Source organism: Sorex araneus, chromosome 1 (genome assembly GCF_027595985.1).
Source record: "Sorex araneus isolate mSorAra2 chromosome 1, mSorAra2.pri, whole genome shotgun sequence".
NCBI classification, from domain to species: Eukaryota; Metazoa; Chordata; class Mammalia; order Eulipotyphla; family Soricidae; genus Sorex; species Sorex araneus.
In genome coordinates this window covers 406,603,815-406,625,998 of record NC_073302.1, presented here as the reverse complement: position 1 = coordinate 406,625,998, position 22,184 = coordinate 406,603,815, and the positions used below count along the sequence as shown (strand labels likewise).

The window sequence follows — 22,184 nt, the reverse complement described above, 5'->3', positions numbered from 1 at the left end:
AGAGATAAACATGTTTTAAAATTACTTACAGCCAAAAAAACAGAGAAAATCCAGAAATGTAGAGATTTCTCTGAGACCTGAAAAGTTTCATCTGTGTATGCTCAAATGCAGTAGGTTTAACTCCGGCTGCGCTCTTTTCAATGGCAGGAGTAACGGAATATTTCCTTACTTCTCTTATAGCATCTATTACATGACAAAGAACACACATTACTCTGGGCTTCTAAGAACAGAAAATGATTAAAATAGAAAGCAGTCATAGAATAACTAAGTAAACTTTCCCACAGTGGATTTTAGGTAAGGGCCGGCTTCTTTTTTGTCTTCTCCACAACAACTGGGAGGGCACCATGCTCAAAACAGATATTCAACTAACGGATACCTGTATTAAATTTAAAATGTAAAAGCACTTATATATTTTTAAGACGATTCATTTAGGACTCACTTTCATTATATTGTCTCTCACTTTTAGCTGTACTGCAAACCATTTTCCTTTATCCTGCTATCCCTATTCTCTACTAATTTTTCTAGCAGAAAATAGACTCCAGGGTATTGTATTTATGTTTATTGGACTCCTTTTTTCCCCCTTTTCTTTTAATTACTGAATCACTGTGAGAGACAGTTACAAAGCTTTCATGTTTGAGTTTCCATCACACAGTGATTGAGCACCCACTGCTCCGCCAGTGCACATTTTTCACCACCAATGTCTCCACAGTATCCCCGCCCCCCCAACCCACGCCTCCTCCTGTCTCTAAGGACTCCTCCTTTAGTCACTGGATCTGTGACTGCTTCAGGGATAATATATGCTGTCTGTATCTCAGCAGTTAAGAGTACATGAGTGAGTGAGACTATTTTTTGTGCAGCTATCGGCATTCTTTGGGAAGACTTACTGCCACACAAACAAGAGAAAGTCCAGACAGAAAACTGAGAACATTAAAGAAATTTTAATGAGGGCCAGAGGGATAGTGCAAGTCCTCCAAAGACACACATGCTAGGCTGAGTTCAACCACCAGCACTTTGTGCCTCTGTATAGACCTACTGGTCCTAGCCGCACCAAAGTTAGTACTGCACGACTTGAGTAATATTCCACTGTAGAGACAGCTATATTTGGTGTATGAATTCATCAGCTGATTGCCATTTCTTGGTTATTATAAATGCTGTTGCTATGAGCAATCATTTGTAAATTTTTGGAGTGGCATGTTTTCATTTATCTTGGTACATATGTAGGAGAGGAATTGCTGAGTTATGTTTACTTTTTGAGGGAATGTCAACCTTTTTTTGGGGGGTGCATACAAGGCAACCTGGGGGGCTACTCCTGGCTCTATGCCGTGTGACTGATCTAAGCAGTTCCTGGGGGCCTATGAAGTGCTAGGGATCGAAGTGGGGTTGGCCAGATCTAAGACTGGCACTTTAACTCCAGTACTATCTCTCTGGTTCTCTCGGTTTTCTAAACAGTTGAACTATTTCACATTCTCACAGCAGTAAAAGCATGAGGGTTCTGATTTTTCCAGATACTTCGAACATTATATATTTTTCAAATAAAATTATATCTAAGTGGGTCAGAAGTGGCATTTCATTTAATTTTGTGTTTGTTACTATTTTTTCTTACTTACTGATCATTTAGATATCACCTTTGGGAAAATGTCTATTCAGTTAAAACTGAGCTTTTAATTCATTTTAAAATTGAGTTTCTATATTTGTTTTCCAAATGTTACATTTCCAAAATAAGAATTAACACCCGATATTCAAGAGCTACTCGAAACAAAGCTTTCTTTTCTGTCATGTTACCAATTTCATATAATATTTTGTTTGTTGGTTATGGAGTTTTCTTTTTATGGCTTCATAAATTCTGATATTTAGGGGCTAGAAAAATCCTATAGCAACTGAGGCACTTGCTTTGCATGTGGCTGACCCAGGTACCATCCAGGCATCCCATATGGTACCCTGAGCACTGCCAGGCATGATTCTTGAGTGCACAGTCAGGAATAAACCCTGAGCCAGATGTGAACCACAATACTCTTATACCACAATAGTAATATGAGCTATAGAGATGATTTTCTTCTTTTATTTTGTAATGGTAAATTCACTCATAGTCATGAAATGTCATTCCAGAGATCATTTTGTTAACTGGTAGTAGAGATGGAGCAAGTGTTTCTTTATTGGTCTTTTTTTGCTCAGTGTTATTTCTCATATGGCTGGAGAATCAATCTATGATTAACACTAATGTATCATATACTTTACTGGGATGGGACACAAACTCATTCATACCCTGATATAATTACTGACTCATGATCAGACACTCTCAAACCAGTGGATTTCAGGTTCAGAGAAAGAACATTAACTCGAGATTGGTGGTTTGGAAAGCTAAAAATGGGTATTAGAAAGTAGTCATGGTCCCAGTAAAATCTATATAACCCACAACATATTTAACCAGAAAATTCTGAAGGGAAACAGACTCTGTAATGTGTATCAAAAGCTGATGTGCCAAGAGTTGGGAAATCTTAGACAAGTCACTTAATCTCCCTGAGTTCAGCTGCTTCTAAAAAAACATGGTAACTTAAACTTACACAATAAACAACTAGTTTTCCACTACCTAGATATGACCATAGTCAGCATTTTGTAATATATGCTTTATCTGTACTGAGAAAAACCCTCAAAGTTGAAAATATGACATTCTGTTCATATGTAAATGCTGTAATGGGGCTGGAAAAAAGAGCTCATATGTGTTTTGTATGCACCAGCCCTGGTGAGGAGCCATGGGTTTGAATCTAACATAGCAATAATTCCTTTAACCAGTACCAGGAGTGCACCCCAACCTCACCCACAATTAACTCTTAATTTCAGTAATGAATCTAAGTATACAGTCCAGTCTTCCCATTCAATAGAATTGTAGGTAACACTGGTTTGTCCTTTCTGCCTTGCCACAGAGAGCTTAGGCTTACTGGGTTACTCCCACCACAGTGCTCCCATTCCTCTGTTTATTTGTAACCTTTGTGGTCTGCTTTCACAACTGGTCAGCCACCTTTATCTCCTTATCAGACTCTGTTATTATGCACATATTGCTTTTCTCTTCTCCTTCATTCCTTTGCATAGCTAATTCAGAGCCAAGCCCTTTTTGTATAGACAGAAGAAGATAGTTAATGGTATGCTTCTGCAACCTGGAAGCTAACTGACTCCGAATGATATTCACTCCTGGGCATGTTCTCTCCACTCAAGCCTCAGTTGCCCTTACTTCCTAGCAACCCAAAAGCAGAATCTCGATGAGGGACTGGATAGACCCAGGGCAAGCTGTGAGCTACTCTGGCATCGAAATGGGCCAGGCCAAAGCACCATAATACTTAACTATAAGTTAAGAGCATGGTCATGGACAAATTCTGTCATGATCCAAAAAAGTAACAACTAGATAGGACCCTGCTACGGTTAAGAATGACTAATCCGGCCTGAGCACTGTAGTTTGAGATCTATAGTGAGATGTCCCCAGGAGAGCCACCCTACAAGCTTAATGTATCTCTTACTGTGTCCATAAAAAATAACTAATATTAAGAAGTAGAATTAAGATGTTAATGAAGATGTTAATTAAGTTATTGGACTGAGGAGAGGAGAAACACCCAGAAGTGGTATTCTGCCCCAGAGCAGAAGAAGGAAGAAGGGCTTTCATATGTTCATTGTACTACCAGATGGGGTGTGGTTGCTACCCCCAATGCTGGGAGTTGGTGAGAGACTAGAGAGAGACCAGGCTTTGGGAGGGAGTGCAGAGAGATAAGCTGGAGAGTTAGGAGGAGACAGGAATGAGGAGACAGGAGTGAGAGTAGCAAGGGGAACTTAGTGTGACTGAAACAGGCGTGTGCAGAGAATGGAATAAACAGCAACTGATCACCAACCAGACTGACCCTCGTTTCCTCCTTCACCCACCCATGGTATTGGCCATCCTGGGTGGGAAAGTAGCCCAAGAACACCGAATGTGAGACCACCGAATGTGGGTGGTGAGAGGGAGCTGTGGGTTCACTAGCCCGCCTGGTGATTACACATAGAATAAGGGTATAAGTTAAGACGTAATTAGCACACATCTCCTAAGACTGAGGACACATTCCTACATTACAGATTTGGTAACACTTTTCTGTAAAGCGGCAAAAGGTAATTGTTTAATAAGGCTATGCACTCTTTGTTAAGTCTCCCACTCTGGTAACAGCCAGAAGCAATTCATAAACTAGTGGCCAAGGTTAAACTTCCACACAATTTTACAAAGTATTTGGCCTGCAGGTCACAGGATGCTGGCCTCTGCAATGTAACACTGCTGTCATTTCAAGAAAAACCACAAATTTCATTATACTATTTGTCAACCAGTCTATATTAAAAATTTCACACCTGTCCCCAAATGTTGGTATCATAACTGCAAGATCGAATCAAGATTCATATCCTGCATCTATGATGCCTTTTCAGGGCATAAATCTATTCTTCTGTTTACCTCCTTGAGCTAAGCCTAAGTGTTTGGGACACCACAGTCATTTTCTCTCTGGAAACTCTGAAGAGGGCTACGTATTGCTGCATTTAAACATTTAAATCTTAAAACAACATCAAAGCAGTTAAGCACCATTACATCAAAAGAAATTATACCTGTGCATATAGGGTAGTAATATCAATTGTGTTAATATACCAATATCCATTTTATATTAACATACACTATAAAAATTAAACTGCTTCAAGAGCATCAACCCAATAAATTAAAAAAGCAAATGCGTTAAAAAAAACCTCTATGGTTAACACTTTTTCAAAAAAGGAACCTAATACTCACCCAGAAACAGAACAATCAATAGGACTATAACAGTTAGGAAAGCCTTGTTCCAGAAACTTGCAATTTTACCCCAGAGACTGAATGAAAAAATCTTCTGCCATCTGTAAGACAATATGATATCATTAGGTAGATAAATCAAAAGGTTTTGAAGTACTTTACAAACCCCTAATAATATTTTGGTAGCTGAAAAGATTTACAGGCATTTGTGAGGGGACCCTCTCCAGCAGGGGTTGGGAGCAGGGCTCACTTAGGAGTACATGGCCATGAGTGTGGGGCTGATGGTTGAGTACTCCCTGGGGCCAGGTGCTACACCCCATAGTGCTCAAGGACAGCCTGTGAGTGGGGATCTTCCTCAGAATTATTTTTCCCACTCCCAGAAATTTAATTTTTTATGTCATATCATAGAAAACAAGAGACTGTCCCATGAAATAAGGAGTAATTTTAAAAATTTACATATATACTAATTTTCTTCTATCTGGCCCCCGGAACCCACTTAGGAGTGGCCAAAAAACAATATACATGTACATATATGCATATATATATATTTTTTTTTTTAGGTTAGGGCCCTTTCTATAGTTAGATAAGCAGCAAGCTGACCATATCAGGTTTTTGAGCCAAATTACAAACTTTCCAAGTCTCTTATAGTTCTGAGATCTACTAAACTTCAGTGGGTTATCTTCAGCAAGTAACTTTTGAAATATATTTTTTTAATGCCATAAAAACAAATGTCTTGCAACATTTCTTATTACAAGTGTATTTCACCATTCATAATGTCAATTTTCTCCACTTAAAAGAGAAATCCTATTAAGTGATTATAGGGGTAAATGGAGTCAATGCTCCTATTAAAACACTCATCACTTAAACCCTTTATTAAGGGGCCAATGCCACAGTATGATTCTGACAGTTTTCACACTCAGCACTATATGTTCATTAACTGCAGGAGGCAGCAAAATTGTCACAGAACATTAAGTACTTCTTTGCTTACACAAGGTCCAAACTCAGACCCACTCATTGGCTCAGGTTTTGAAATTATCATTCCATCGGCCAAAGAAAACAGTCTGCACCTGTGCGTGCCTACACCTGTAACTACCCATTACAGTTCAGCTGTTACAAGTAGAACCACCAGTGCTTCACTGGACTGTGTCAGGGCCCAAAGAACTGGGGCCCTCTTCCTTGTAGATAACAAGAGGAAAAATTTTCTCCATTGCTACATGCAATCTGGTACGGGGCTGGAGAGTGTGAGTGTGAGTGTGTGTGTGTGTGTGTGTGTGTACGGGGCTGGAGAGTGAGTGTGAGTGTGTGTGTGTACGGGGCTGGAGAATGTTGAGTGTGTGTGTGTGTGTGTGTGTGAAGATGCAAGCCTGGCACACACAAGACCCAGGGAGGATCCAGGACCCTCACAGTCCCCCTGGAGTGCTCCTGGTAGTCCCCTGAACTGCAGGCACCCCTGCATTAAGCCACCCAGGGAGTGGTGGTGGGGGGAGGGTTGGGTGGATGGGGTCCCCTGACTTAGCTTGGAAAGTGCCCTCCAAGTAACCCGGCCCCCCAAGTTTTGCATATGACATCAAGTCCATATTGGGTGAGTTGTACTCCACCGAACCGTTTTTTTTTTCTTGTGAGGGACTTGGAGGGGTTGTCAGATCTTCCTGGCCCTGAGAGTACAGGCTCCAGCACCGCCCCAAACCTGTTGGCGGTGGGAACCCCGGGTTCCACGTGCCCTGGCCCACCGGGTGGGGTTGGTGGGAGGTTCCTACCTCTGCGGCGGGATGAAGGGCAGGCAGAAGATCAGAATGAGCCCTATCTCGGCGTAAAGAAAGGTTGCGACCGCCGCCCACTGGAGGCTCATTTTCCTCTCTCTTCCCACCTAAACACCGAGAAAGCACTTGAGTTTGCTGCTCTCCGTAGCAAGACGGGTTCAAGACATGCGAGGGGTGGTGCCAAGGGTTGGGTCCAGTGTGTGTGGGGGTGGGGTGGGGTTACAGCGTCCGCCCCGCCCCGGTGGAGCACCCCGCTGCCCCCCACTTCCCCTACCCCGGGCGGCCCGGGATCCAGGGACGCGACCCCGGGAGAAGGTGCAGGCGCGGGCGTGTGGGAACTCACTGGGCGGCCAGCGCGGCGGCCGCACCGCCCAACGCCCGCTCGGTGGGGGGTGGGCAGGGCCGGCCGCCCCGGGGCCCCTGGGGGAGGGAGCGGGGCCAGCTCGCTCCGCACGTCGCGGGCCCCCCTCCACCGGCTCTCCCTCGGCCTTACCCGGCCCGGCTCCCCGCGCTGCTCCGCGGCCCGCCGACGCTCTGGACGTCAGACGCCGCGGCGCGGGGGCAGGTGGGTGCTGCGCGCCCCACCCCCAGCCCGGGCGTTGGACGCCGCCCCTCACCCCCACGCCCCCCCTCCCCGCCCGTCGTTACCGATAATGGGTTCCTAATTGGCGGTGCAGTTACGGGCTGACTCAGCCCCGCTCCCGGCCCGGAGCTTGGGTGGGGGGGGGCGTCCCGTTGGCCGATCGCAGTCCAGGGTGCGGCGGGAATGGGAGCCGAGTAGGGAGGGGGAGGCGGCGGCCAGCCCCCCTCCCACCCCACTCCACCCCCAGGGCCCGGGGCGGCGGCTGGCGTGGCGGGAGTCGGCCCGGGGTGGAGCGAGGCCGCCAACGAGCTCCCGCGCGCGCTCTCCCCTTCCCTCCTTCCTCTTTTCACCCCGCTTCCTGCCCGGCCTCCGCGCCGCCCGCCAGCCAGGGCGGGCCGGGGACGCCGGGGACATTTTGTTCTATGGAAGTCGTGGGGTGCGGGGACACTGGATGCCTAGCCCGGCTAGCACGGGGCTGCTCCTGCAGATTTTGATCCCTCGAGGAAAGAGGATGAGGTCGGAGAACCCGCAGCGTTGAAAACACGGTTTTCGAGTTTGCTGCGTTTGTTCAGGGACTAAAGAGAACCGGAAAGATAACGTTTGGGTCCCGGTAGGCGGGGAAAACAATGTGGGAACTCACTGGGGCGGCCACTGAATTTAAACGTTTGATTTTTTTTTTTCCTTCTCTGAATTATTTTTTTAGGTTTGCAAAGTGCATGAAGACTCTCGGATGAACAACTCCCCTCTCTTTTCCCCGCCCCCAATATTGACCATGGAGTGCAAATCGAAGTATCATTATTCTGGGGATGTTAAATAATGAAAATAGATAATCACAGACTAGAAAAACACAGTCAAGTTGAAATTCTCTTTTGGGCCACGGCAGAGGTGCTGGAGTTGGCTCCTGGTGGTTTCCAGGGGACCATGCGGTGCTGATGGGATCAATCTGGGGCTGAGCTTCCCCATGTTTAAGCTGCTTCCTCAAACCAGGTCAGAACTTAGCACAAAAATAACTGATACCTTATAAAAGACAAAAGACCAGAGTTAAAAAAAAAAACCCAAAAAACCCCCAAGGCACTAAATGTGGTTTTTACATTGCTTCCTTTGCAAGACTCCCCCTGACCTTAATAATACACGGTTATGTGTACAGCAGTGATAAAATTCACTTCAGAGTTAATCTGTAAACACAAAAATGACCAAGTTTTGACTATGATTCCCTACTATTCATGCTAAATGAAACAAAAAAATCTTTAAAAGACATTAATTGATTAATTGTAGATAGAAATGTGGCAATATGCATTAAATTATTATTCCCAACTAGCTCCTTTTAGTGACATTTTTCAAGCTGGTAATATAGAACAAGGTCTTAATTATGAAACTTATCTTAACATAAAATATCTACTTCTGGCCATAAAACTTTTACTACTAACATACCCAACCCATGGAACTTTGCATTTAATTCAAAGTAGTATTGCCAACTGCCAGGAGATAGATGCTATCACTAAAAACTGGGCATGAAAGTTAAGTTTTTTTAAATTAAAAGACCTGGTCATTATTCCTTAAGAAATGATGTTTTAAATATATAATCATTTTATAATAATTTTTAGATCAGTTACTCCCCCAATTTTTATACCTGAGATCGTGAGGGACTGAAATAATGATCACATTAAAAGTCATATTAGTTAAGACTCATATGTTCAAAGGATCTACGTATATTAAAATGCGAATCTAATGTAACTTAAGTTTCATTGACTTTCAGTTTTAAATTATATAAAATGTGATGTTGAATTAAAACTCAGTCACAAACTTCAGTTATACATAAATGAAAACAACCTGTGAAGAGTATAATTCATTTAGGAAATAACAGTTTGATTTTCCAATTAGATTTTTAATGTAAGCTGGGAATACAATCCTATACAGAACTTCTTATTCCTCCTTATTTTACATAGCTGTTAGCATTTGCTTAAAAGCAAACCAGGTTAGCTTATAGGTTAGTCACTTTTATATTAAAAAATTTATAAAAAAAAACAATAAAAACATGATTCCTTTATGAAAAGCATCACATTAAAAAATAAATCCATATTAGCACTCAGAGTAGCTTCTGTCACAGTTTGAACCTAATATAATGGAAATATTTGAACCATTTGAACCCTGTAATATTGTAAATTACAGGGCCATCCAAATCTTTATAAAATCAGACTCTAAAGATGTAGCCAAAGGCTTATTTGAAAGTCACTGATTTAAAGTAAAAACCAAAATGTGACCAGTGTGTTTTCACTGTTGGTATAAGATGAAGTAGGTTAAAATAATATAGAAAGCCTAGTCAAATCTTATAATGGTCTGTAAGATAATCTAAGACTGCCGATGTGCTTGATAAAGCATTAAAAACTCTTTTTTCCTGCTTTGAAGTTATTTTTTCCATCATGTACATTAAATGTTGATGAAAACACATAAAAGGAGTTCCAAGTTCAAGAGCAATGTCAACCCAGTCCCAGACACATGTCAGAGGGGTTTCCACATATCCAGCAAACATGGCAGGGTTTGTTAAGAGTCCTCTTGCAACCATCACACCTACAAATTAAATAATATTTGTCCATTAAGAACTGAAAGTGTTACCTAAAAAGAAATACATATATATACACACACATATATAAATTCATAGTTATGAGGTCAAATTCCATTAGAGAAGACATTAAGGAAATAAAGCATTATTATTAGGTTCACAATGCTTTTGTTATACACATTTAACATATTAATGATGGCATTGCAATTTGTGTGAGTTAAGCCATATTTAAGTGTGAACCACTTTTGTACTGTTGATACTCGTCAGCATCAATGTTAATAAACCAATAAATTTTAAATGCACCTTAATTTTTTTTTAAGATTTGTACACCAATTAGTCTTTAAGTCTAAAAAAAAATTTTTTTTAAGGCTAAATTCATGCTGTTATACATTGGATTTACTTAAATTTTCTCATTTTCTCTGAATTCTTCCATGTATCCAGAGCTATCAAAGGGTCTGGATGCTAATAATAGAAGATAATGAAAGTACTAGTCTGGGTTCCTTTGGTTCTTATAACATGACTCTTATGTTCACTCATTCTATTTCTATTCTAGGTGCTCTATTTTACTAACCTAGTCTGTTATCAGATCCTCAAACTAACAGTCTAGGTTAGTCTGTTTGGAAGATTATTCATTTACTGGATATAATAGGCTGTCTGAAAGATCATTCATTGGCAGCAAAGTAACAAATAATTTACCCCAATTAAAATGATTTGCTATTTGAAGCAGAATACTTAGCATCATTTTAATAAATTACTTGGCTTAAATTAGCACAATAAGGAAATATGGCTCTGTTTTAAAGAGAAATAATGAAAATCATAGTAACATTAGTACATCTATGTAAAAAAATGTTTTTAAAAACTAATTAAAAGACAAAAAAAAATGCAAGTCCTCATTTCTTACCATCTGTCCCAGTAATATGGCAGACATTTTCTGCTTCTTTTAAGCTTCTGATGTCCCCATTAGCAATTACAGGTATAGTCATGTTTTCCTTAATTATTTTAATGGCCTCATAGTGAACTGGTTGATGTCTTTCTTCAACAGTTCTCCCATGAACTGCAATCCAGGAAACTCCTGTTGCTTCAGCCTTTCGACAGAGATCTATAGTTCTTCTAAGATCATCATGGATCCTGTAATTTCAAGATAATCTTTTTTTTTTTTACCAGAACAAAAAATCCTAATGCTAAAATAAGCTAAAGAGTATTTTATCAAGTACATTATTCAGTTAATTTTACTGTATCGTATTATTAGTTCATGTCACAACATGTCATATTAGTAGCTTTGTTCAGGGATCAGCAGGGTTTTTTTTTGTTTTATTTTTGGGCTACACTGGGTGGTGTTCAGGGCCATTTACTTTGGCTTTGTGTTCAAGGATCACTCCTGGTGGTGCATGGTTGGTCAGATGCAAGGCCTTACTCCTTACCCCTGTACTCTTATCTTCATTCCAAGTGATCAGTTCTTATTTAAGACATTAAATTTAGGTATTACACTACTGCAACAATAGGCAACAAGTAAGTCTTATCTAGATCTTCTTCCCTTTGGGCTTTGAAAACTGAAAAGATCATTAAAATACTGTCAGAGAAGAATCCAAAGATACTATCCTAATATTTGTCATGTGCACCCCAATTAGCAGGGGGGAGAATATAATCCTCTGTAATTTTGATTTCCATTTCCATTTTTAGATTTGAGTACCCATATCATTCATGCTGTCTATGGATGTACCAGCAATGTTTCTCAGCATTAAATAGTATGTAGAAAAAGTAAAGGGTTTCTTTTGAGCAAAATTTTTTAATGATAAAGGATTTTAAACATGTTTGCCTAAGTGGGGCCAGAGAGGTAGTACAGGTACAGCATTTGCTTGGCTGACATGGATTTGATACCTGGCATCCCTTATGGTCCCTGAGCATGGCATCTCGTATGTTGCCCTGAACATGTCCAGGAGTTATCCCTGAGCCCTGAGCACAACCAGGAATGGCACAAAACCAAGCAACTACAAAAGGAAACTGTGGATTATAGAAAATATGGACAATTCTCACTGAATATCTTGTTTCAACATTTTAACATATCAACTTATTATACACCCTCACATTCTACACACAAAAAAATTAAAAAATTTGATCAGCTTATCAACAGATTAAAATATTATCCTTACCTTATTTTAATAGATACAGAAAATCCAGGATTTTCCACTTGATTTCTTACTTGTTTTACCATGTCACGAATAAGCTCTGGCTTGTTTATTAAGCAAGCTCCATAACCTTCTGTCATTGCCCACCTTTGTGAAGTGAAGATGACAAAAAATAAACTGGTCAATAACTGGAAGAGGAGATGCAATTCTAAAAGCATTATAAATCCACATCTACATATATTACTATCTACTGATCTGGGACAGAATCAGATTTTTTCAAATTCATAGATTCAAGATTTTTAAGTGGATCAACATTAGATTAGGAAAACATATTCTCAGATCAAAAGTATTCAGGGAAAATGGTTTTCCCTGGCAAGTGAGACAGTTAAAATTCATTCAATGGAAACACGATTCAAACATTTATAGTTAATTACAATTACTCCACATATTTTAAGTTCCTAATTTGATGTTTATTATTTCTTACAAGAGATTTTATAAGTCTTAATAGTAGAGAGATATTTTTGGCTCAAGCATTCCATCACCACCAAATAGCTTATTTAATTTTCCTAATGAGCACACAAATACGTCTAATCTGATTTGGATTATGCTGTATTTAAATCCTTGCTTTTATTCTTTGAACTTTTAAAAAAAATTATTACTGTATCACTGTGAGATACACAGTTACAAAACTGAACAAATTTAAATGACTGACAGATAATCTAGTACAGTGCTGGGAGGATAGGGATAGTATTGTTCAACTAAGTATAGCCTAGCACTTAAGATCCAACCAAATAATCATGATACAGAAATAAAAGGTAATTATAAGGTATAATTAAAAGGAAATTAGGAGAAAACAGTGTTCTTCAAAATAATAGATTTTATAGCAAATACGTGTGATATAACAGTAAAAATGTATTTTAGGAACTGCTATAAACACAAGAATTATGCCTAATTATTAATGGCTGGGATTCAAGGCAGACTCAGACATGAAAAAATTCTACTTTTTAGGTAGTACAAAACACCAAGGGCCTGAACTGCGGCTCAATGGTAAAGCACCTGAGTTACATGTATTATTCCTGGGTTTGGTAGACAGAACTACAGAACAAAAAGTCCAAAACACCAAAAAACACATGCCAAGGGTATATGTATGCAATTATCAGAAAATAGCTTGCATTTATGTTCCTTGTTTTTATCCTCTGTATTTAGTGCCCAGATGACATCTATTTTCCTTTTTTAATTTTTGGAAAACTCAAAAGACGTTTTACCACATTTGCATAGTCTTTCCCCTCCAAGTTCTTTTTTTTTGCTTTTTTGGGTCATACCCAGCGATGCTCAGGAATTACCCCTGGCCGTGCTCAGGGGACCATATGGGATGCTGGGAATCGAACCCGGGTCGGCTGCATGCAAGGCAAACACTCTACCCGCTGTGCAATCACTCCAGCCCCGCCTCCAACTTCTTTGAGCTTTACCTCTGAGGGCAACCACAGTTTATGTCTATTCCATTTGCATAAGGACAGACTATACGAGCAGCCTCAGATAAAAGTCCTGCATCATTAGCTGCAAACTGAACAATCAGTGGACAATCACCTAATAAGACAAATAGCTCAATATTAGAATTCACAGAAATACACACAGGATACAAAGCTTTAATATCTGCACAAGATAAAATAACTATTTTTAGCCTATGAAATAACTTCAAACAATGTTAAAATGATTTAAAATATTCTAAAAGCAATGTACATTTAATATAAATTAAAACAGTATAAAATCTGATCACATAAAAAATACAACAAACTTTTTTGAGGCGGGCTGTGTGTTTGGGGAATTCTCAAAGCTTATTTCTGACTCTGTGTTCAGGGATGCTCAAAGGACTATGCAGCACTGGGGACTGAATTAGGGTCAGTGGTATGTAAAGCAAGTACCTTAACCCTTATACTATCTCTTTGGAAATCAACAAGCAGTTTTGAAAATAGGGCAACACCTAGCAATTCTGGCAGTCAGGGCTACTCTCAGTGATTTTCAGCATAGTAGGGTTGGCTTGCTGGTTCAGTGCTCTTGGCCTACCAGGGTCACACTCAGTGGTGAAAGGATGGAGTGGCATACAGTGCAAGTAACTGAACCCAGAGCTTTGCAAAAAAGTGTAACATTCTTGGGGCTGAATGATAGCACGGTGGGTAGGGCGTTTGCCTTGCACGTGGCCAACCTGGGTTTAATCCCTGGCATCCCATACGGTCCCCCAAGCACCACCAGGAGTAATTCCTGAGTGCAGAGCCAGGAGTAACCCCTGAGCAACGCTGGGTGTGACCAAGTTTTTTTTGCTTTTTTGGGTCACAGCAGGCGATGCACAGGGGTCACTCCTGGCTCATGCACTCAGGAATCACCCCTGGCGGTGCTCAGGGGACCATATGGGATGCTGGGATTCGAACCCCGGTCAGCCACGTGCAAGGCAAATGCCCTACCCGCTGTGCTATCGCTCCAGCCCCCCCCCCCCCAAAAAAAATGTATAACATTCTTGACAGATTCCTAAGAGGGGAATTAATTTACTGTGTTTGAGAGACCATGTTTTAAACAAATCTGTATATTATATTACAACTGCTGCTTTTTCCTCGAACCCAGTGTACTTGGGAGCCATACTCAGATGTAATTTTTTTCTTCTCAGTGGCATGTTCCACTACATGGAAGAATCATACTATGTATTTCTAAATTACATTTTCAATTGTGGCTCTCACAAATGATGCTAAAATGAAGAGATTCTTTCTTTTTAATTTTTTTTTTGCTTTTTGGGTCACACCCTGCGATGCTCAAGAGTTACTTCTGGCTCTGCACCCAGAAATTACTTCTGGCAATGCTTGGGGACCATATGGGGTGCCGGGGATATAACCCAGGTTGGCCGCATGCAAGACAAACGCCCTATCCGCTGTACTATCGCTCTGGCCCCACAGTTTCTTTTTCTTTTTTTTCCTCTTTTTCGGGTCACACCTGGCTCTGCACTCAGGATTATTCCTGGCAGCGCTCAGGGAACCATGTGGTAGGCTGAGGATCAAATCTGGGCCTGCTGCATGCAAGGCAAATGCCCTCCCTGCTGTACTATCACACCAGCTCCCCGAAGAGACTCTTAAACGAATGCTTTGGTGAGTATATTCATAGGACAAATTCCTAGGAGTATGAATGTTAGACAGGAATTTACATTTTGATAGATGCTACACAATTTTCCTTCAAGACTTTACCAACAGATATTTATCAATGTAGATGAAAATTCTTTCCTCACAACTTATCTTTTTTTTTTTTTTTTTTTTGCTTTTTGGGTCACACCTGGCAATGCACAGGGGTTTCTCCTTGTTCTGCACTCAGGAATTACTCCTGGCGGTGCTCAGGGGACCATATGGGATGCTGGGATTCGAACCTGGGTTGGCTGCATGCAAGGCAAACGCCCTACCCTCTGTGCTATCACTCCAGCCCCAGCCTCACAACTTATCTTACGTTGCCTATAATAGCAAATATATTTTTATCTATAGGATCTTTCTCCGTATTCTGCAGGCATCTTTTAAAATGTGGTTTTTCTTATAGTTGTCCTTTTAAAAATATTTATTAAAAATGGAGAAAGTACTTATTATTATATAACCACTATATTTCATAATAAATATGAAAATTATAAATATTTCCCCCAGCCGTTCAGTACATTTGCACTCTGATGGAAATGATAATGTTTTATTTTTTTTTGCTTTTTGGGTCACAACTGGCAATGCACAGGGAATACTTCTGGCTCTGCACTCAGGAATTATTCCTGGCGGTGCTCAGGGGACCATATGGGATAATGGGAATTGAACCTGGGTCGGCTGCGTGCAAGGCAAACACCCTACTTGCTGTGCTGTTGCTCCAGCCCTAGGAAATGCTAATGTTTTAATATAGCCAAATGTACTGCTGCTTCCTTATTTGTTTTTTGCCACACCCATTCTGTTTAAAGGCCTCTTTTTCTCATCTGTGTCTAATTATAAAAACTGGTTAGATGTGCTTTTAATTTTACTGAAGTTTTTTGAGGAGTACCTGTACATGATACATTGTTATTTACCAAAGTGCAGACTTTGGGAAATCATTAAACTCGAAAGATTTAGAATTTCTATGGAAATCTAGAAATCTATAGGATTGGGGACTGGAGAAATAGTACAGTGGGTAAAGCACTTGCCTTGCATGTAGCCAAGCCACGTTTGATACCCAGAATCCCATAGGGTCCCCTGATTACTGCCAAGAGTAATTCTTAAGGGTAGAGCCAGGAATAATCCCTGAGCCTCACTGTATGTTACCCCAAAATTAAAAAAATAAAAAGTTAATTTGCAGGATTATCATGGGATAGAAGTATTAGAAGTATTTTCTTTTTTTCTGATAAGAGGTATTTCTCTTTCATTACTCTGGAGTCACAGAATTTCAATTTGGAACCATTTGTTCCTTGATGCACTCAACAGTGCTAGGATATAAATAAGTTAAGGAGATAAATAAGAAATAACTATGGTTCTCAAGGAGTCTCTAGTCCAGTGGGAAAGACAGGTCTATACAGAGGAAATTATAGCACAGCAGGATTAAATAAAATTTGTTCTTAAAGAGATAGGATAAGTGGAGGATAATCATGAAGTTCTTTGTACACAAACTTTGAGAGCTACATTTGAAGCATGAGTTGATGTTTGCCAGAGATAGGGAGCCTGTGGACAGGCAGGGCTGAAGGACGAGAGGGCTGACTGGTGTTTCTGAATAAAGTTGGTAGAAAGAAAGTGATGAAAGATAGTTATAGAAAACGTAGAGACAAAGTCTGTGTTTCCCAAAGTGGGTGATACCAGTCCCTGGGGTGGTGATGCGATGATTTAGTGAGGGCAGCAGTGGCCTAAGATGCAGTTGGCAAGGGTGGGCTGTGTGTGTGCGCGCGGGTGTTTCTATGTGTTTGCTTAGAAAAGGTCAATTTCCAGTGGGGTGCTGAGTAATTATTTTCTGAAAAGGGGGCAGTAAGTTGAATATCTTTGGGAACCTCTGGAGTAGCTTATGGATAACCATGTATTCCCTGTTGCTGAAATTTTACTCTTTAGGTCAATCTCATGCAAGTTTAGAATCACCAAGAGGGTTTTAAATATATAGACTGCTTTAGTACAAATTGAGTTACTGCTGCATTGAAATCTGGAGTGAAACCTTGGAATTTTAATTTCTAACAAATTTCCAGGTTTTGGTAATCTGGAAAAACCACACCTTGAGAACCAGTTTTTTTTTTTTTTTTTTAATTTTTTTTGTTTTTTAGGTCACACCTGGCGATGCACAGGGGTTACTCCTGGCCCTGCACTCAGGAATTACCCCTGGTGGTGCTCAGGGGACCATCTGAGATGCTGGGAATCGAACCCAGATCGGCCACATGCAAGGCAAATGCCCTACCCGCTGTGCTATTGCTCCAGCCCCAGGAACCACTGTTTGAGGCAATGAAAGGTCTAGTTTATAACACAGTAGGAAAGAGATGTGATTACATAAAAATCTGATAGCGGTCACTTTGGGTTTGTATGGAGGGTAATTTGCAACGGGACAAGAGTGGGATATAGTTGAATCTAATGGCTCCAAGGAGAGGTTGGAGCCTTAAGGCTGCCCCTGATACTTTGATATTGTCATGCATTGATTCCAAGGCACTAACAAAGAATATACTAAAAACTTAATAAAAACCCAACAAAAATGAAAAGATTTAAAAATAGAGTTTCTCAATTGTGTTGTCTCTGAATAGAAAAGGTAAGTCGAGGTTTTGTTTTGGGTCATTTCTGGCTTAGTACTTTGTGGACCATGTGGTACTGAGTACTGAACTCAGGGCTTGAACCGAGGGCTCCCACATAAAAAACATGTGGCACAGTCCTCTGAAACATCTCCCCAGTCCAGGATGTCTTTTTTTTCTTTTTAAAGAATTTATTATAAAGTTACTTTGCATTTCACATACCTTGATTAGTGGTAAATTCACTGTCTCTGGCTTTTATAGATCTGACGAAATCAGCAGCAACTATCATTGGTGTGTAGCACAGATCACAACTGTATTTTCTTACCAGAGTTCTAAAAGCCAACCTGTATGCATATGAAATGTCTATTAGACATTTACAACATACCATTGTTATATGGACTTCCAAGCTTGATTTGCTTAGTCATTAAATATGTATTAGAAGGAAGTTCTGGCAATGGGAAGATCGGGTAGATACATTCTTCCTTATTCTCCCTGCTCAGTAATAACTAAAAAGGTTAGGATAGTAAACAAGTTAAAGAACCCTGAAAGGTAGAGAAATCATACTTTTGGGTAATAATAGCTCTGGTCCAGCCAAATACCAGAAGAAAATCCATGGCTCCATTTGCACAAGTCAAGGGGGGAGTTGATTTTTCACCTTAACAAAGCTGTAACAAGGTTCTCCACAATCACTCCAGTGAGGTCAGACCAGGAATGGAGCCAGGATGCTAAGCAATGCTGGACACTAACCAACTCTCCCTGGGTGGTATCAGTGAAGCCCCTGTGGGGAAATGGGTTTCTGTGTCTAACAGTGAGGTGCTCCTTTCCTCCAATGGGGGTCAAATCAGATGCCTAGCTAAAAGGGAGGTCTTTCGTCACTGCCCAGGAATTACCAGGCTACCACTCCATGGACAGTTAAATGCTTGCCCCAGCTTAGTAGGAATGAGGTGCCCTTTGCACCAATGAGGAAACCAAGAAACCAAGCAGGAAACCTTGACTTCTGCCTCCATCTGTCTGTAATGTATAAGGCCTTTTCATCAGTCTGCTACAGTGGTACTAGAAAAACCCAGTTTAAATAGAAATTGGATATTCAAAATCAATTAATGTACTCAACCACAATATTAACAGGCTAAAGAAGAAAAAAAATCACATGAATTTATATCTTGACACAGTAAGTCTTTAACAAAATTTTTTGTTTTTGAGGCCACATGCATTGGTGCTCAGGGAGTACCCACTGGTGGTGCTTGGGGCCAGAGATTTGGACGAGGGCCTTGTGTGAAACACCTTATTCACTTATTCTCTCTCCTGTGCTATAAAGCTTATGATTTTAAAAGGTTAAAGGTCAAAGACAGAACACCAAAAGAACATTTTCCTAGATCAGAAAAGAATAGGGCAAAAAAGGTCTGTTAACATTAGTCTTTACTTAAAACCATGTTAGATACCTCATGTCAAGTGCAGTAAGGCATAAATAAAAGGTATGTGATAAACTCCGTATTTGTAGATGATACGATTACTTGTGTAAAAAATTCGAAGAATTTACAAAAAAAGAAATGCTAACTTTAAAGGGTACATTATCACCATGGGAATTCTGATTTTCTTATCAGTTTCTCTGAATACTAAATTTAAATGTATGGTATTATGATAATTTAAAGAGGAGAAATAATTGGGTATAAGTCTGGGAGAATACAAAGATCTATTACACTGGAAATTGTATAATACTTATAAAAGAAAACCAAAATCCACCTGAATATTAAGGAGTGTGGGGCTTAGTGGGGGAGTGAAGGACTAAAAGTGACACTGGGATAGTGGTGGAGGATCTTGGGCACTTTGGTGGTGGTGAGTTGCAGCTGTAACTTTGTACATCAAAAGCATAAGCATTAATAATATTGTAATGTTAACTCAACTACAATAAAATTGGGGGGGAAAAAAAGAGGATATTCTGATGCAAAAAAAAAGAGAATCTGAGGCTGAGGCTAACTGAAAAAAATAACTGGAGTCACTAGGACTGTACTATTGGTTCCTGAGATGTCAAATTCAGAGAGCAGTGTTGCCCCAAATGGGTGACACAGCTTCTGGGAGTGCTGACCACGAGTGGGTGGAGAGCCCTCTGTACAATTAGGGGCAACTTTCTGTTTATTCTCTAAAGGAGGTAGATTTTCAGGGGGTGGGGTCCTGAAGGTTTTTTTTTTTTTTGAAAGGGGGCATTATGTCACATATATTTGGGAACTTTTGTCAGAGTGAGGCAGGGAGACGATGGACATATGTTGATGGCCAGGGGTTGAAAGATGTGAATGGGGAGTCACTGTTTACTGGATAAAGAATTTCAGCTTCGTATAATAAAAGTGTTAGAAATTGGATGTAAAGTAATGTAAACATACCTAAAACCAATGATCTTAAAAATGTAACTTTCAAGTTGTACTACTGACAAAAATATTGTAAAAAACTCAAGTAATGAAATAATTAGAATATGAGCAAATGACAAGTATTTAATATAGAGATGACAAGATCATGAAAAGATATTCAACATTTTTGAATTCTTTAAATAATAAATAACAAAATATCACATCTATCAGAATAGTTTAAAAAGACATTATCAAAAGTTGGTGAGATCCTTTAGAATCTGGTAGAGGTAAATGATAGACCCACTATGAAAGGTTAGCAGTTTATTTTAAATTTTTTTATATTTGGGGCCATACCCAGCTGTGCTCAGGAGCCATTCCTGGCTCTTGGCTCAGGAGGGACCCCGGCAGTGCTTGGGGAACCATGTGATGCCAGGATTTGAACCGATTTTCTCTGCATGCAAGGTGCCTTAAACTCTGTTAATGAATAAAATCACTCCTCATGAATATATTTCTAATCTGAAAAGTTTGCGTAGAGAAAAGTTACTATCTCTTTGGCCCCACGTTTCTTAAAAACACAACCAGCATACAATCTAGCATTTGTAGTCCTGGGGATTTGTAGCAGATAATGTTATGTTCACACAAAACCTGTGCACAAATGTTTATATGTAATACCTTTATTAGGGATTGACAAGTCTTTTTGTTCTAGATACACAAAAACTGAAGCTTGGAGATTGTTTATTCTAGACAGAGTAGGCAAATGCTAGCTCTAGGACTAAGCCTAGATAGCAATTCCAATTAAAAATCCCAAAGTGGTAGACAGTTGGCTTTTGATCTTTTTACAGCTGTGAACCAGCAGGGTCTGGCAGTTAAAGACCACTGCTTTAAAGCATAAAAAGGAAATCACATCCAAGCTCATTTATCACTTAACAATACTTACTTTGAGTATCGAACCATTGGGGCACAGACTTTTACCAGCTGTCCAGAATGAAACATTTCTACTGGGTCTTTTTTTCTTTCTTGACATATTGTGGTTTGAATATAATCACTCTCCATGAATATAGATTGATTTCAAATCTGAAAACAACAATCAGTTTGCTTAGAGAAAAGATATTTTTCACTACATGAATTCCCAGTATTTTAGCCATCTCTTGCCAAGAACACAAATTTTATCAGGCCTATGGGCTTAGGCATCTTTTCAGCTTCTATTGAATAGGACACTACAGAACATTGCCTAAGTTACTGACAGTCCTTACGTAACTGTAATAGTATGTAGAAATTATACTTAGGTTCAAACTTTTACATTAACATTTCCTGTTCCTCTTAACTGATGTATGCTTAAGATTATGGAAAATGGTTAAGGTTTCCTCCTAGCATATCATGTTATTTTGCATGTTTTTAAAATTTTCGTTACTTCCGTTTGGTATTGATAGTAAAGAAATTCCATTTGAATAATTTCATATATAATACTGTAAATTTCTGACAATTGGAAGTATCCTATTTTATGTAACAGTTAATGGCATTAATGTAATTTGAAGTATCATGTTTTACGATATTTACCTGAATGTTTAATGCTTAACCGTATTTCCAAGCTCTATTCTTTGTACTTGTGAATCAGAAGGAAAGACCTTAATCATTATTTTAAAAATTAAACAGAGGCCAGAGCAATTGTACAGTAGGTAGGGCACTTGCCTTGCATGCAGCTGACCCAGGTTCAATTCCTGGCATCCCTCAAGGTCCCCTGAGCACAGCCATGAATAAATTTCTGAGTGTAGAGGCAGGAATGACTCCTGAGCACTGCTGGGTATGCCTCCCCCCGCCCCCGTCCCTCACCCCAATAAAAAACAAAGTTAAGAAAATAAAAAAAAAAACACATTAGAGCTGGAGATAGTACAGCGGGTAAGGCACTTGTGTTGCACGTGGCCGACCTGGATTTGATCCCGAGCACCGCCAGGAGTGATTGTGTGCAGAGCCTGGAGTAAGCCCTGAGCACCACCGGGTGTAGTATAGTGGGTAGGGTGCTTGTCTTACAAGCAGCAGACCCAGGTTTGATCCCCGGCACCCCATATGGTTCCCGCCAGGAGTCCCGCCAGGAGTGATCCCGGAGTACAGAGCCTGGAGTAAGCCCTGAGCATAGCTGGGTGTGGCCCAAAAACAAAACATTAAAAAGAAAAACCACAACAGAAGTGTTGTCTAATAAAAATTCTGTAGTAACAATTGCATAGTATATCTATGCCAACAGGTTCAACTGATAAAATTTGGTAGTTCTGTAAGTGCTACATTTAAAATGCTATCACTTCATTGC

The 22,184-nt window shown here is 40.1% G+C and overlaps 2 protein-coding genes across 4 annotated transcripts in view; both read right to left on the bottom strand.

Moving 5' to 3' along the window:
* The window catches only part of BCAP29 (B cell receptor associated protein 29), a 43,483-nt gene extending 35,800 nt beyond the window's left edge, over nucleotides 1–7,683 (bottom strand). The window contains exons 1-4 of one of the 3 annotated variants that reach the window (XM_012935325.2): nucleotides 7,192–7,683; nucleotides 6,541–6,650; nucleotides 4,787–4,887; nucleotides 30–183 (exon numbers count right to left, since the gene is read on the bottom strand). In XM_012935325.2, coding sequence (XP_012790779.1) covers nucleotides 30–183; nucleotides 4,787–4,887; nucleotides 6,541–6,632 — 347 coding nt within the window. In that variant the 5' untranslated portion in view covers nucleotides 6,633–6,650; nucleotides 7,192–7,683. Of the gene's footprint in view, nucleotides 1–29; nucleotides 184–4,786; nucleotides 4,888–6,540; nucleotides 6,651–6,886; nucleotides 7,003–7,036; nucleotides 7,103–7,191 lie in introns of those variants that run through there. The other 2 variants (XM_055146832.1, XM_055146842.1) reach the window with 2 other exon arrangements.
* Nucleotides 7,684–8,750: 1,067 nt separating this feature from the next.
* Nucleotides 8,751–21,668, bottom strand: DUS4L (dihydrouridine synthase 4 like). Its single transcript, XM_004602260.2, has 6 exons — nucleotides 20,820–21,668; nucleotides 17,766–17,887; nucleotides 13,282–13,399; nucleotides 11,837–11,959; nucleotides 10,588–10,814; nucleotides 8,751–9,694 (listed from the first exon to the last, which is right to left on the bottom strand). Exons 1-6 carry the CDS (start codon nucleotides 20,933–20,935, stop codon nucleotides 9,447–9,449), a joined length of 954 nt encoding a protein of 317 aa, XP_004602317.2. The 5' UTR covers nucleotides 20,936–21,668; the 3' UTR covers nucleotides 8,751–9,446.
* Nucleotides 21,669–22,184: the final 516 nt, after the last annotated feature.

Excerpts from the sequence above, each read along its gene's own strand:
- DUS4L (XM_004602260.2), bottom strand. The coding sequence starts at position 20,935 with ATGGAGAGTGATTATATTCAAACCACAATATGTCAAGAAAGAAAAAAA. Across the intron at positions 17,888-20,819 it reads CCAATGGTTCGATACTCAAA|GTTGGCTTTTAGAACTCTGG; the intron begins GTAAGTATTGTT and ends ATATGCATACAG. Across the intron at positions 9,695-10,587 it reads CCATATTACTGGGACAGATG|GTGTGATGGTTGCAAGAGGA; the intron begins GTAAGAAATGAG and ends TTTAATTTGTAG.